The 15,298-nt window shown below is 40.1% G+C and overlaps 1 protein-coding gene across 1 annotated transcript; it reads left to right on the forward strand.

Annotated features, from left to right (window-relative positions):
• The first annotated feature begins 2,560 nt into the window (after nucleotides 1-2,560).
• ENPP5 (ectonucleotide pyrophosphatase/phosphodiesterase family member 5) lies at nucleotides 2,561-12,727 on the forward strand. Its single transcript, XM_050892962.1, has 3 exons — nucleotides 2,561-3,398; nucleotides 7,274-7,441; nucleotides 8,859-12,727. Exons 1-3 carry the CDS (start codon nucleotides 2,576-2,578, stop codon nucleotides 9,227-9,229), a joined length of 1,362 nt encoding a protein of 453 aa, XP_050748919.1. The 5' UTR covers nucleotides 2,561-2,575; the 3' UTR covers nucleotides 9,230-12,727.
• The last annotated feature ends 2,571 nt before the right edge of the window (nucleotides 12,728-15,298 follow it).

Consider the following 15,298-nt stretch of genomic DNA (forward strand, 5'->3'; position numbering starts at 1 on the left):
GGAGCGTGGGTTTCTGGAGTCCGGGACTTGCTTCGCGCGGTTGGCCTGCCGGGGTGAAGCAAGCCTTTCAGAGAGCTGTCCGGCCGCGGTTGGAGGCTGCTGTGTGGGGGAATGCCGGCCTGCCCTCGCCGTTCGTCTGTGTGCTGAGCTCCTCTGGCTGCTGAACAGGCCCCTGGCACTTGTCTGCCTGTCTGTCCGTCCGTGTGGCAGCTCCCTGCCCTGGGCAGTCAGATGCTGTCATTCTGCCGGAGCCCCTTCAGGGCCCCAGAGCCAGACTTTGTGGTGCTGGGTTTCTGGAGAGGCCTGGATCAGTAGATGTGCTCAGGTTGTATCCAGTGAAGACCAGTATAGGAAGGCCTTGGAAAAAATCCCGTTATTTATTATTTACTAAAAATATACAGTTGAAGGATTAGGTGATGTTGACATCATTAACTGTGTAAAATTCAGAAGTAAGGACCTGATTTCACTTGAGAGGACTTAAATTCATACTTGTCACTCCCCAGAAGGGGGAATTTATGACTCGGCCATGGGCTATGCTTAATTTGGCAGATGGGGTTCAGATGGAGACAACAGTGTGTTCTCCCTTTCTTCCTTCAGATTCAGCTGAAAGAAGTCCCACATCGGGTGAAACTGAGTGATTCTGCAGCCTTTGGCTCTGTGGTGTTTGCTGAAAGGGGAATCATGCCTCTGAAGTGTCAGTTCATTCTTAGCAGGGCTCTAGGCCTGGATTCTAATTTTGGGAGACACGCAGGTTCGGTGTAACATTTGACTACCTGCAAGTCAGCAGTGCCTATGCTGTTTTCCGGTGTAAATACATATATGAGAGATCTAGCTGGAAAATTGGAGTAGGAAAATTTCCCATGGAAGATACCTTGTGTTCTATTAAAATGACAAATCCTATTCCATCATTGCAGTGGTATTCAGATGCTTGTTACACTGTAACTTTTTATATTAACTAGGATATTTATGTACTCTGGATATTGATATGGATTTATTGGTTACACAATCACTGTTTTCCAGCTGAATTTCAGTATTGACTTGTTCCAGAGGATTGCTGAAAAATGGGAACCTAAAGGGAACTGAGTGGAGTATCAGTACAGTCCACATGCAGGACTGGATTGAACAGTACCTGGTCTGTGTGAAATGATGCTGTTGAGCAAGAAGTGGGGAATATTAGCATGAAATTTTAGGTCAGTTACAGATAGGGAAATCCTGTGTGAGGGCTCTTACAGGGATCTTTGAGTTAACTGAGTTCTGGACAAGAAAGTGTTTGGGAAGGGCAGAGGGGAAACTGGGGCAGGGGAGGACAACCCAATACAGTATGAAATTGTGTGTTATATTATGTCATGCTATTAGATAAGGAATGCCAGTCATAGCTAGGGATAGTCAATATCCTTGAGTCATATGATCAGAATTAGTGCTGAATGTTTATCTAGGGAGCAAATGCTTTAGGGTACGGTGTGTAGTGGTCACCATCTCATGCAGTTCATGGACGGGATTTGTATTATATTTCTTGTGTCTTGCATACTTCATGCTGCTTGCACTCAGGTAGCAGTGCTATTTGACTGGAAAGGACAGATGATGCTTGCTTGAAAGATGCAGTATTTCCAGTGGCTCACAACTGTACCACTGAATCTTTCAACTACCTCTTTCCAATCCTTTCAGAGACATAAGTGGTTAGTTAGAAGAACTTAAACTGCACACTGACTTGTATGACTTTGTATACATTCTTGTTTGTAAAGCTGTCTGTAACTCTTGATCTGACACCTTTTAAGTAGCAAAACCTTTTAATGGATATACTGCTGTATCTGAAATTCAAAGCTTATTTGCTAGTTTCTCCACTGGAAATTGTACTCGGCACATTTAGGAATCCCATACCGAGTGTCGGGGCTGAGAAGCTGTGACGGTTTCTAGCTGGTCCCTGCTCCCTGATGGGAGCTGTGCAGGCAGAGTCCTCCAGTTCCAGCGTGTACTTCCTGCTCCCATCCGCTGCTCTGCCGTGTGATGCTAGTGTGTCTGTGCCACGCTTGCGCAGAAAAGGAGTAGTGCTCCAGAGATTTTAATGAGGGTTATAAAGTTCTGGTGGAGATGGACTTTGTTATTCTCAAGGCAAGAACTGCCCCTGTTTATATCTTAACTCTTAACAAGCAGAAGCTTTCTCATAGGACAGTTTCTTACAACTTTTGAGTACAGAAAATACTTGAAAACTTGTCAAATTGCAAGAGCAGGGGTTCCCGTGTATTGAGAGCAGGAAGAAAAAAGGAAGAGGTTGGGCAGTGGTGTTGGATAAAGGAAGTTACTTTGTGAACTGCGTTTCATTCAACGAATTGTAGTGTCCCACTTCCCATCTCTGAAATTGGGATATCAATATAATTGATAGGAAAAAGGTCTCATGTTTGGAGTGCTCAGTGTTAGTAAAGCAAGCTGTATAAATACATAAGGAATATTTTAGCTACTCGTTCTTAAAACTAAGTTATGACTTTGACAAACAGGTTAACGCAAACAAATCTTCTGTCTCTGCTCAACAGATGCCATGTTGCCTCAGAAGAGGGGACGAATACCTTCCAGAATAGCCATGAACTGTTATTGGAAAGTCCTGGCAATTTTCTTACTATTTCTTCCAAGTGCCTTGTCTCTCCAGCCAGCCCAGCCCAGAGTGTTGCTAGTATCTTTTGATGGATTTCGATGGGATTACATCTATAAAGTCTCAACTCCCAATTTTCATTATGCCATGGAGAATGGTGTTCATGTCAAACAGGTCACTAATGTGTTTATAACGAAAACGTATCCTAATCATTATACAATGGTGACTGGTCTCTATGCAGAAAGCCACGGTATAGTTGCTAATGAGATGTATGATCCTATTCTGAATGAAACTTTCTCTCTGAACAAAATGGATATCCATAACTCCAAGTTCTGGGAAGAAGCCAGCCCAATATGGGTAACGAACCAGAGAGAAGGACATAAAACCGGCGCAGCTATGTGGCCTGGAACAGATGTAAAAATACATGGAGTCTTTCCTACATATTATATGCCCTACAATGAATCTGTTTCCTTTGAAGATAGAGTTGCTAGGCTTATTGACTGGTTTACGTCAGAAGAACCCATAAACTTTGGTCTCCTATATTGGGAACAGCCTGATGAGATGGGCCATATTCTGGGCCCAGAAAACCCACTTATGGGACCGGTAATTAGTGATATTGACAAAAAGCTGGGCTATCTTATGTCTGAGCTGAAGAAAGCGAAGCTGTGGGATGTCATAAATGTCATAATCACAAGTGATCATGGAATGTCACAGTCCTCCTCAGAAAGGCTCATTGAGCTTGATCAGTATGTGAATAGGGAGCTCTATGAAGTCATTGACCATTCTCCTGCAGTAGCTATTTTGCCAAAAGAAGGTAGGAGCTATAGCAGTAAAATTCTCTGAAGAAAATACTTGAGTATCAAAACTTTATAGACTTCGTTCCTTAACTGAAGTGGTGGTAGCAGCACTGATGCCAGTAGGACATCAGCCTTGAACAAGGAGTACTTGCAGGATCACTTCTTCGTTCTTTTTGCTAGCTCTGTCAAAAGCCTGGATTAACTTTCTGAAATGAAAAGGGAGCAAATCTGTTGCTGACTAATATTGCCAATTATCCTTTAGTCCTTATGAGAAGTAATATAATCTAACGGCATTATCAAGGATGAGTGGCGTTCTGGATGGATAACAACTGAATGTTACATATCTTGCCTTTCATCAAGATGCTAAAGCCATAGTGGAAGAATTGAGTTTCTAACTCAAACAGTAAACTGAAACCAGATGCGGACCTTTGATAAAAAGAAAGCCTGTGTTGGCTATTTGATTAGCTGCCAGCTATTGTAGTTCACTTTAGCTGTTTTCCCCCATCATGCTGAACAGCCAGCCAGTTATATTCATACCATATGTTGTGTTCATATCATATGTGATAATGATGGGCAAGAATCCTGCTGGAATCGAAATCTGAAGTCTAGTTGCAGTCATTGAAGGGTTGCTCAAGTGTCAGGTGTATGTTTAGTCTTACTGATGTGGCGGTGCTTCTCTTTATTTTGATGATCAAAAGCTGTAACTATTTGGTGCGAATGCGTTAACCTGGAAAATAGCATTTTTTGTGTGGGTAGGGGTGCTAATTTGAAAGTTTAGTGTTAAGGTGGCCTTCTGAAAAGCTGTTTTTAAGATTTCTGTAACATTTGCATCACTAATGGATAGCACTCTGTATTTAATGCCCCAGCAGGGAGGGTATTTTGCAGATTTAAGTGACCTTTAAATGTGTAAACAAATGTCTCTTGTCATCTTTAGTTTGAAGAATACTCCAGACTAAAATGTTAGTATGTCCAAACTGAGATCATTTGCTGCTTGAGCACACTCAGGTGCTTGTAGCTGGGCGCTGTTTCTCTCAGTGATGATAGAAGAGACGAGTTTGGGAGCTCCATCCTAATGGAGACAGACATGGTTGACCAGGATGTTCTCATTACCGACTAAAGGAGTTGTAAAAGTCAACTTTGGTGCTGAAACATCACTAATGCAGTAAATGAGAACTTGATGATGCGTAACCTGATTCTCCTGTCTGCTGAATGCTGAAAAGAAATAGTATCTCTGCAGCAATTAGATGACAGAATAGTAAAAAAAACATTTCAATGGATTTCAGAAATAGCTTGGATTTGGTTTTGCCCAGAGGTTCAGATATTTATTACACTACCAATAAACAAGAATTAGTTTTGAGTACATTCCTTCCTTCTGTGTTACCAGCTGTAATTTTTATTATAAAACAATGAGCTTCATTCTCAGTTTACCTATGAAATAACATATCCTTAAGTAAATAAGACTGATTCTTCAACAGTTATTCCATTTGTCTTGCTTAAACCAAGGGAATGGTAAAACTTAGGGAGACATGGAGAAAAATTTTGAATGCTTAAAAATGCAGTGATTTCTGCTACTCTAACTGTTTGGCTGCCTATTTCTTCCCGAGAGATGGACTAAAGCCATTATTTAACCATGCTAGTGTATTAGTGTGTGTGGAACAACTTATATGTTCACGAAGATGGTACCTGTAGCACAGCTGGTGATGTTGGCCTTTTTCTTGCATTTAATATAAATATATTAATTAAAATAATTAATTTAGTGTAAAATCACAGTTTGCTATATTTGGGGCTTCTCCTCCCTGTTACATAGAAAAGTGGCATAACAAAATTAATTTTGTTACTAATATAGTCCTAGAAATGCTAGATCGGAGTTCCTTTTCTTGTTGCTGTAACTATCCCTATCGTATCTGGACTTTTGCTGTCTTTATTGTGTTTCTTAAGTTTAGTGGTTCTTTTTTTTATGCCGATTTGAGATAAGAAACATTATGCATCGTTCTATTTCCAGTTTTCCTCCAAAATTTCTATACTGGATCCTAGGAACTGAGGGGGAAAGTGAAGACGGTTTCTTTAAAGACAGTAGGCCCTTCCTCCCAAACTTTTTTTTCCTGAGATATATTCAAAACTCCACACACACCATAAATGGTAGACCAGATTTTATCCTTGGTTTACTTCAGGTGGTGTCTCGGGTCAAACCAAGCACTTGTTCTTGTGGTCATCAAGGCGATCGTTTCTTGGGACAGACAGTCAGAGAAGAGCTCACTCACAGGAGCACCCGCTGCAGGATGTACAGCTAGCTGTGAAGGCAGAACTGGCGAGAAATGATAAGTCAAAATGACAGGATGTGCTTAAATCCCACTTATCTGCTAAAAACGGCAGTGTTGGCCACAAAGAAAATGTAAACATCTTCCAACTGTGCTTCAGACCTTGTAGCACTGAAACTGGCCTGCAGAGACTAGCTGTGAACTCAGCTGTCCAACTGAATTGTGCATGTGTGTAGCACAAAGTACTTAAATAAGTCATGGAGCCAGGTTATTTGGTACATAACAGACTTCTGTTATATACACTGCCTAGCCGTCAATAGGAATCCGTGCTTAAATGGAGGGGAGGCGGGGGCGGGATTCAAGAAACCTGCTTAGATGGAGGTTCCTGAACTTGCTTTTGTGTTCCTGTCTGTGTGTCCTGGTTCTTCCTTTCTGTGTGCTTGTCCAGCATGTCCAACTGCTTTCTGGCTGTTCAGTGACTTTTACTGGAAAGAAAAGCTCAGAAACTGGAAATAAGCAAAGAATTGGGAGTGGAAAATGCCTTTTTATTTGGTAGTGTTAGTACAGCTCTTGAGGGTTTACGCTCACTATGCAGTAGATGACTAGGGAAGGGAAAGGAGCAGACACGAAGAATACAGAGGAGTAGGTAGTGCTGTTAGCCGTTACTGAATACACAGAGTGGCTGACAGTGCTAGACCAAAAGTGCCATCTTCATCTGGCAGTCCAACCTGTCCCTTCATATGCTTGACGTGTTGCTCCCTGCTTAGGCCTCTGCAATCTTTGTGCAGCTGCTAACGTGTTAGTGGCATCTGGACTGTGACCTGAAGGCTTCCGTTGAAAGATTAATGCAAGCTAGTTTTGCTTATCCCTAGGCAATTAATGGCTAATACTATGATGTTACATAGCGCATAGCAACAAACTAGCTATTCTTTCTAAATTGGCTAAACTTGTCATCAAAATGGTAGAAGATCAAAACTGGGCATCAGATGAGGTCAAATATGTAGCTGTTTATTGGAGCATCTTGTAGAAGGAGAAATAAATAGTTGCGTTCACTCAGAAATAAGTTTTCAGAGATGCCAAGAAACAAAGTGGCTGCTCTTTTTGGCCTTTTGAAGGAAAGCAACTAACAATTAAACTGCTTTAAAATAAAAAAAAAGTGTCACTTGTCATCATAGCCAACTGGAGGAAAGACAGAATATGGCCTTAATGCGCACATTACCTCATAAACAGGTTTAGGAGCTATCTTCTTGCTTTCAAGCTTTGCATGGAGCTAGGAGGAGCTGGTTTCTTTTCTGTGAGACTTAACTGAATGCCTTCTAACTCATTCTTGTGAGAAGCTTACATTCTGATAACTATGAAACGAGGGATTTTTCTAAAATTAGCAAGGCACTTACTGCTTAGGAATAGGCTGTGAAGTCTGATGCCAAGTGTGATGTTACTGTGAATGACGCTCTGGATTTCTCACAGTAACTTCTGTGTGCATTGTAATCTGCTGTTGTCTCTTACAGCTGTAATTAGCTTTTGGGGAAGGACATTTTGTCCTCCTCTTTCAGTTGTATTTAAAGTACTGATGAGTTCAGTAAACATATTGGTATGTTTAAGTTTTGTCTTTTGTTTCTTTTGTTTGTTTGAAGGCAAACTGGATGAAGTATATGAAGCTTTGGCCAATGCTCATCCCAACATGACTGTACATAAAAAGGAGCAGATTCCAGATAGATTACATTACAAACACAACAGTAAAATTCAACCGATCTTAGCAGTGGCTGATAAAGGATGGGAAATTGTATATAATAAGTCTGACGGTTTTCAATGTAAGTATTCTGTCTTTACAGTGTTTTGCTATATCTTCCTAGTCAGAGACCTTACATGGTACTTTCTCTCCCAGTCTCAACCAATGGTTAATTTTTATTTTATTTTATTTTTTTTAAGACTGGGAGGGAAAACTCTGAAGCTAAGTGTGTAGAATTTGTAATTTTTTTTTCCTGATGGGATGGGAAGCACCCTACTATTAGGAGAGGGGGAACTGGACTTACCATTTCTAAAAATTAAACTTACTGAGATACGATCATTCACATGTTTTAGTGGCCACATACTTGAGGTGGTCTTGCGAGATCTAGCAAACTGACAAGCACTTCCTGAGAGATTAAAAAAAAAAAAAAAGTTGTAACTGAACTTGTTTAGTAGAGGATAAATAGCGTTGTTTTATCATGTACTGTTTATTTACTGGAGAAGGGTTCGGTTGGAAATACAAGAATGCTTTCTGAAAGTCCTCAACTTCTGTGGATGCCTACGCTTATAGTAACTTGTTCTATTGCTAGTCTGTGAATATTGTGTTACTGTGCACCAGTGATTTTTTGTTTGCCTTATAGGATAAGATGCATTCTAGGTGACTTGGAGGAAAAAAAAAACCACTTCTAAGTTCCTCACCTTGGGGTTTTGAGTTTTATTATAGGTAGAATGGAGACAGTAAACTGTAACTTTTGGTTAGCTAGGAGGAAATATGTAGGTGTCATATGGTCAGTTCTTAAGTTTCTTAATTGAAAACCTTTTAAACTTTGCTGCTGGTTATGAAGCTGAAGAGCGTTACCTGCAAGACTTAAGAAGTTTTTCAGTTGTTGATAGCTGATGAGAGCAGCTTTTTGTGCCTGCATGTTTATTTACTTGTTCAGAGTTTTTAGTGCCCCTGTAAGGAAGGGGCACTGGAGACCCACTAGTGAGATCTGTAAACTTTTTCCTTGTTGATGAGTAGATAGTGCACAAAATTGGACAAAGTGTCAAAGCAGTCAGAGCTGAAGTTCTGTCTGCTACTGGGAGTCAAACAGTCTGTCTCTACATGGATTCCAACCAACCCCCCCCCCCCCCCAAGAGATCTGTTCCAGTTGCAAAGTTGGAGTTTTTCCTTGAGGAAAATCAAGGCAACTTGGGTGTAGCATGGGATGCCATGACATGTTACTGCCATGGAGGCTTACCTTTTTTTTTTTTTTTTTTTTTTTCCAAATAGTGCTCTCTATTCTTTTTTTTAAGGCATCTTCTCTTTGTAGTTCTGAGTCTTGGTATTTGCTAGGAGACATTTGTGCTGTTGATCAAAATGATTCTTCTAAACCTCTGCAAGAATAAATGATGGCTGTTCCTTTTCTGCATTATGCTAATTCTAGGAAAAGGTTCAATGCTTGTTTTGCAACTTCAGAATATTGACCTTTGTCTGTCTTTTATTTCTAGTTGGTAATCATGGATATGACAGCATCTTACCAGAAATGCATCCAATTTTTTTGGCAGTTGGGCCTGCTTTCAGAAAGAATGCTGCCAAAGAAGTCATGAATGCTACAGACTTGTACCCCTTATTGTGCCATCTACTTGGTATTAACCCACTGCCAAACAATGGTTCATTCAATGCCGTGAAAGATATACTTGCTGAAGAAGTTCCTGTAGCCTTTGGAGCAGACACCTATGCTACTGTTGTAGGAGTCTTTCTGGGCAGCTTTCTTGTTATGGTTTTTATTGCAGTTTTTGTTAAGCATTTTATCCTCACCCAAGCAAATACCATGCAAATGCAACGTACTGAAGCTGCCCAGCCACTGTTGCAGGATTAATAACGCTTGGTACTATTTCCTGTTTGATGCTTAAAATAAGCTTATACAAAAAAAAAAAAAAAAAAGAGGTGGATTAGCGTAAATACGTGGAGTAAAAGGAAATGGATGCTGATCCATTGGTACACTGGAGTACGTACATACTAGCTATGCAGAGAAAGAGCATGTTTCTGTTTCACCCCACAACCACTTTACCTTTCAGGGGTTGAAAATATTCTAGGTGAACATGGAAAGCTGTGTATATATGTAGACATGTAGTGACAATAGAACTTGAATACCTCATGCTGAGCTACTTTTAGGGAAACAACATCAACTGAGGTGCACTTCACAGACTATTACATGGTGATTTAATTTCCCACCCCACCCCCTTTTTTTTACTTTGAGACTTTTTAAAGTCTCTTAGATTCTAACAAGTCACTGAATGTGACTAGACTTCTTTGGGGTTTTTTCTTCCCTGCCCAAGGAAGGTTTTGCATGGATCACCATTACAGATAGCTGGGTGGATTAAATCCTGCAGAAAGCAACATTATTATTAAGCTAGGTCATGCAGACCTAAGTTTAGAGTTAGGCATATTTATTTAAACTACTGTGTTAATTGTAGCCCCAAAATATGAATCTAGGTGGTATTGCCTTTAGCAATCAGCATTAAACTACTTGATTTTTTTTTTTTTTTATTTAGGTAAGTATAGGTCTGTACGATTTTAGGTACAATTTTAGGTGAATGTAGGTCTTTACTTTTTCTATAGTTTCCTGTACACTGGACTAAATTTTCTAGGAATTCCACGCGGCTGGCACTTTAAAGACACATACAAGCACAACACTTGTATATCCAAATGGAGTCTTTTATATTTCTGTGATAAGAGGGTTCTTTCAGAATAAGGCAGATGAATCAGTTAAGGCACATACATGTACAAGCTGGTTTCACAGTGCTGTCAAGCTTGTCACTGGGTGTAACATCTGATCGGTTACTGGAGATTCTTCTCTAGTGTGAGCTTGGCTTGCTGTCTTGTGTTTTATCTGGTATGTCTGGGTGAATCTTAGAATTTGATGAGTAGGATTAGACAGGCAATTTAAGGAACAGCGGTATAAATCTTAAGCCATATATACTCTTATATCTGAAAAAGCACACTTTAATATGAAAAAAGGTATAAGACTGGATTTTGTTCTTCCAGAGGAAAGTCTCTGTCAGGGAAAATTAATAATTCTGAATCAACAAAACTACGTATTACTCTGATTCTTCTGTGTGGGGTAATATGTCTTCTTGCTATTGTACTTGTGGGTTTTTTGATGAGCTCACTTAAATGGTAGGTGAGAAGCTGCTGACTAAGGTTTGTATGAAAAACATGAAGTAAGAAAAGTTGTCCAGTTGCCAGACTTGTTTAAAAGCTGAATTTTTTTTCCCTCCCTGGGTGAGTTAGTATTACTCTGCACTTTGCTTCTGAGTACAATGCCTGAAGGAGAAAGAAACTCTTTCAAAATTCACACAAATACTCAGTCTGGTATTTCTGTAAGTGCAATTTATTGCTTTATCCGCAGCACCCAGCAGAAGGCAAAGATGGGAACATCTTGACCTTGGATGTGCTCTGTCAAACTAATGGTGTGACTACCAGTCTAGTACTGCAATTGGGAGGGTTGCTAGCAGCCCTAGCAAGGAGCTGCAACAAGCTGACTAACTGAAGTACAAAACTCATTTTGCTGAACTTAATTCCAGACTTAATGAATGACATCTAGGTGAGTTCAGAAGTGAGCTTACTTCTCACTGCCTCAGTGATGACTCTACAGTGCCATGTTACGAACTGTCTGCTGCTCGCTGCGTCAGAAGTAATCTGTTGGATTCCTCCACGGTGGCAGGGACACTTGCTTAGCATTAAGCTGTCTTGCAAACAGATGTGGAAAGTTTCCAGAGACCACAGCTAGGTGCAGTGAATGCTTGAGAGGGAACGCAATGAAATACTCCAACTTAAGATATATGCTGAAAATCTAGATGTAATAGTAGCTTTAGGAAGGGAGGAAACTAGCAGATCTGTTGGAGGACAGCCTCTTAATTTGGGGGATATGTATGAAGTCTTGTGTAACTTAATCTGACTCATCTCTGCAATTCTGCTGTTACTGTTCTGTGTCCTGCCTTGTTTTCCTACATTGCCATTTTCTTAAGGAAACACTGAAGGAAAACATCTGGGTTAGGTGTGCCTGACACTGTAAAGCTGATTCTTAGTGGAGCTGACCATTAGGTATGTCTTAAGTTTAATTTGCTGATGCCAGCTAAAACTGAATGCTGCAGGGGCTTTTCAAGCTGAAAGATGAAAGCAGTAATGATGTTCACAGTAGCTCCTAGAGAGGCTGGGGAAGTCCAGGTAGAAAACCGAAACCTCTAAATGGTTACTAATCACTTCCCTAGCTACCTTCCAAAAAGTGGATGGCAGATAGCAAACTGGTGCATTGAGTCCACCTTTTCTTGCTTATTTGCAACTTAAAAACGAATTGTAGCACAAACTTCGTGTGTGTTTAAAGAGAGATCTACAGGCCTGGTTAAGGGAATAACAGTGAAAATTGGAGATGCTGTAATCCTCACCTGTAGCTACTTCAGTTACACACTTTGTCACTTTGGAACATGCTGCTTTAATAGAAATTCTTCTTACTGCAGTAATTTCATAGCAATGCTTATGGCAGATGTAAAAATAACTGGACTGTAATCTCAGAGGTGTTCATTAAGCTCCCACTTTTTTAATTGTGACAGGTGTAGTTCTGTCGTCAGCCAAAGTGACCCTTGATTTTTAAGGAGAGGGCAAAGTTGGTCAGTGTTGTTGAGTCATCCTGCGACTTAGGCTTACCTGCCCAAACATGCAACAAGGGAAGAGCAGTAGGCTTTCCCTAAGAAAGGGTTTGGGAACAATAATATTTAAAATAGATTGGGAACACGAACATGAGAATTCTTCTCGATGTCGTTGTTCTGTATTGCACTATAAGGCCCTTCTTTGGGGAGGGTAAAATGAAACTTTGGGGAAAACTGAAGGGAATCTTTCAGCATTTGGGTATTTCAGTTCAGGTTTAAACATGTTTCCTTTGTTGCTTAGGTGTATTTGCAGGTACCTCTTGGGTAGTTACCTTGTTAGGATATTTGCCTAGCCAGTGTTAAACACTGTTTTAAGTTGTTGGGTGTATGCATAATGAAATTGAAAGCACATATGATGCCACTGGAGAAAAATATCAACTTTGATGTGATGTGAGATTTTTTCAGACTACCTTTTTGGTTGGGGAGGACAAGGGATTTGGTTTCTGTGTATGTGATACTTCTTATGATGTACGAACAAGTTTATTGGAAAGTGGGTTTGAGTACACTATGTACTACTTGTAACTTAAGCTTGGAAACTGAGAAGCTTGCATGATTTTGTCTTTCATTATTGACCTGTGAAGCATACTTTGAGATGTCAAACGTTTTCTTTGTTTCTTCCTGTTTGGAAATGTTGAAGTTGAAATATATCTTTGCTATAGTGCTATAAAGCCTTGAGTGCTTGCTTCATTTAAAAACACTTCTGGAAAAAAACTGGAATTGTGGGGGGACAGCTGGGAGAGAATGGCCTTAACTCATATGCATCCCAATATTTCTTGTACTCTGCATAGTGTATGCCTTTATTAAAAATAACTGGAAGTGTGATAGAACTTCAGAATTTTAGGTCTAAGTTCTTATATAAAAGACCTCATTTCCCACCTTGCTACTGTATATGGAAATAACAGCTATCTGTTACCAACAATGGTAATACGGTTTCTTTTATCAAAAAAATCTTTCAGACTTTCTTGGTAAAGAGCTGCAGTAATGCTGTTTACAATAAATGCGGTCTCAAAAAAAAAAAAGAGGCACAAAAATGCCTATTATCAGATGAAGGGTTGTGCAGCATGACTTTTCAGAAGTGTGGAACAACACAATCTTCAGCTGTGTGTGGGAGGAATGACAAACGAGCAGTTGTTGAGTCCTGCTGTTTTGTAAAATGCAAATATAACAGGCATACTTCCAGATCTTCTTCCCTGCTTAAATAATGGCCACGGATGCTGTCTTGACCATACCTGTGCTGCTGTACATACCTTTCAAGAAATGGCATGTTTGTACTACAGTAAAGGTAACGTAAGCATTTATTAGATGTTAGACTACAAAAATTGTTGCAAGGACATGAAAATGGTAAGTTCAATAGCGCTATCTGCAGCATTGCAAATGGACGGCCTTTCCATAATGAAATTCTGACTGAATCATATTAAGTTAACAAATCTCTATTACTGTTTTTTGCAATAAAAGGTGGTACCATGCATATTAAAGCAAACACCTGTCCCTGTGGTCTGATCCTTGGAGGTTGGTTTATTTTCATAGGCAGTACATTCTTTTCAATTGACAGCAAGTTAAACTTTCCCCAGAAACAAGTGTTTTGGACCTATAGTTAGTTGAAATCAGCTCAGTTCTGGAACTGTTTTGTCCTGGTTTTGGCTGGGATAGAGTTTTCTTCTTAGTAGCTGGTACAGTGCTGTGTTTTGGATTTAGTGTGAGAATGATGTTGATAACAACTGCTGTTTTAGTTGTTGCTAAGTAGCGCTTATCTTCAGCCAAGGACTTTTCAGTTTCCCATGCTCTGCCAGCAAGCAGGTGTGCAAGAAGCTGGGAGGGAGCAGAGCCGGGGCAGCTGACCTGAACTAGCCAAAGGGGTATTCCATACCGTATGATGTCATGCCCAGTATATAAATGGGGGAGGGGGTTGGCCGGGAGGGGCGGATCGCTGCTGGGGCATCGGTCAGCGGGTGGTGAGCAATTGCATTGTGCATCACTTGTCTTTTCTTGGGTTTTATTTCTCTTTTTTTTTTTTTTTTTGTTATAGTCCTTTTCATTACTATTATATTTTTATTAGTTATTACTATATTTTATTTTACCTTAGTTATTAAACTTTGTTAGCTCAACCTATGAGTTTTACTTCCCCCCCCCCCCCGATCCTCCTCCCCATCCCACTGGGAGGGGGGAGGAGTGAGCAAGGGGCTGCGTGGTGCTTAGTTGCTGGCTGGGGCTAAACCACGACATGTTGCCTTGGTGCTAATGGACAAAAAGCGTAAAAACCCAGAGGGGTGGATGTTTTAAGGCTTCTCTGCCCAGTGTCGAGAGTTCCTTTATGGAAGCGGTCAACATAATGAAACATCTCTCTTTACTGCTGGGAAGTAGTGTTACAAACTTCCCCTGTTCCCTTCTGAACGCAATGCTAGTTTAAGTGTTAAGAACTTCCCCTAAATTAGTATGCCCTGTATGAACATTGCTGAGTTGTGTATATTTAACAAGTCATTAAATGTTGCCACAAACTATTGTAGGATATCTCCTTTATCACAGCTTTGAGGAAGGGGGAAGCCACAGCTTCTCATGTTCTTGTTTTGAATTAGCTATTCAAAAGGAAATCGGCCGCTGACTTTCACAAGCAATAATTCTTACAAACTGTAATTAGGCAGTGGAAATATTTCATCATGTTTAAGCCACTAACACTTTTAAAAGTAATCATCTTTAAATATATCAACTTTGTCTCTAAGGAAAAAGAGGTGTCTTTCTAGATTCTCTTGATTTCTGCATGATCTGTATGAAATTCTGAATGTACAAGAGCTACTTTGAAACCCTGCCTGCCGGCAGCAAAGAATTGTGCCAGGAAGAATGCTCAGCACTCTTACATACCGTATCTTTGGAATTGAAAATAATTAGCAATGCAACTGGAATATAGTTTATCCTATTCCTTGATTAATACTTAAACTTTCTCTTTAAACCCTTCCTACAATAGCACTGTTTAGTCTCAATACTAAAGGGAGGAGTAGAGGGTAATAAGGATTTCTGCTAGATACCACCACTCACTTTCTGGTTTCATAGGAGCTTAGTTGCCTGTAGCAATTCTTATCAGAAGGGGCTACCTAGAGCTAGAAGGAGAAATGCATTTAGACCTAGATCTCCCCATCTGTAACAATATTCATATTTCAGATTAAAGTGCTGCCATTGCAATTCAGTCAACATTTACATTTCTGGTAATTAAAATCTTGGTGGTAACCTTGACACCTGGCCTGTGA

Source organism: Gymnogyps californianus, chromosome 3 (genome assembly GCF_018139145.2).
Source record: "Gymnogyps californianus isolate 813 chromosome 3, ASM1813914v2, whole genome shotgun sequence".
Lineage (NCBI taxonomy): Eukaryota > Metazoa > Chordata > Aves > Accipitriformes > Cathartidae > Gymnogyps > Gymnogyps californianus.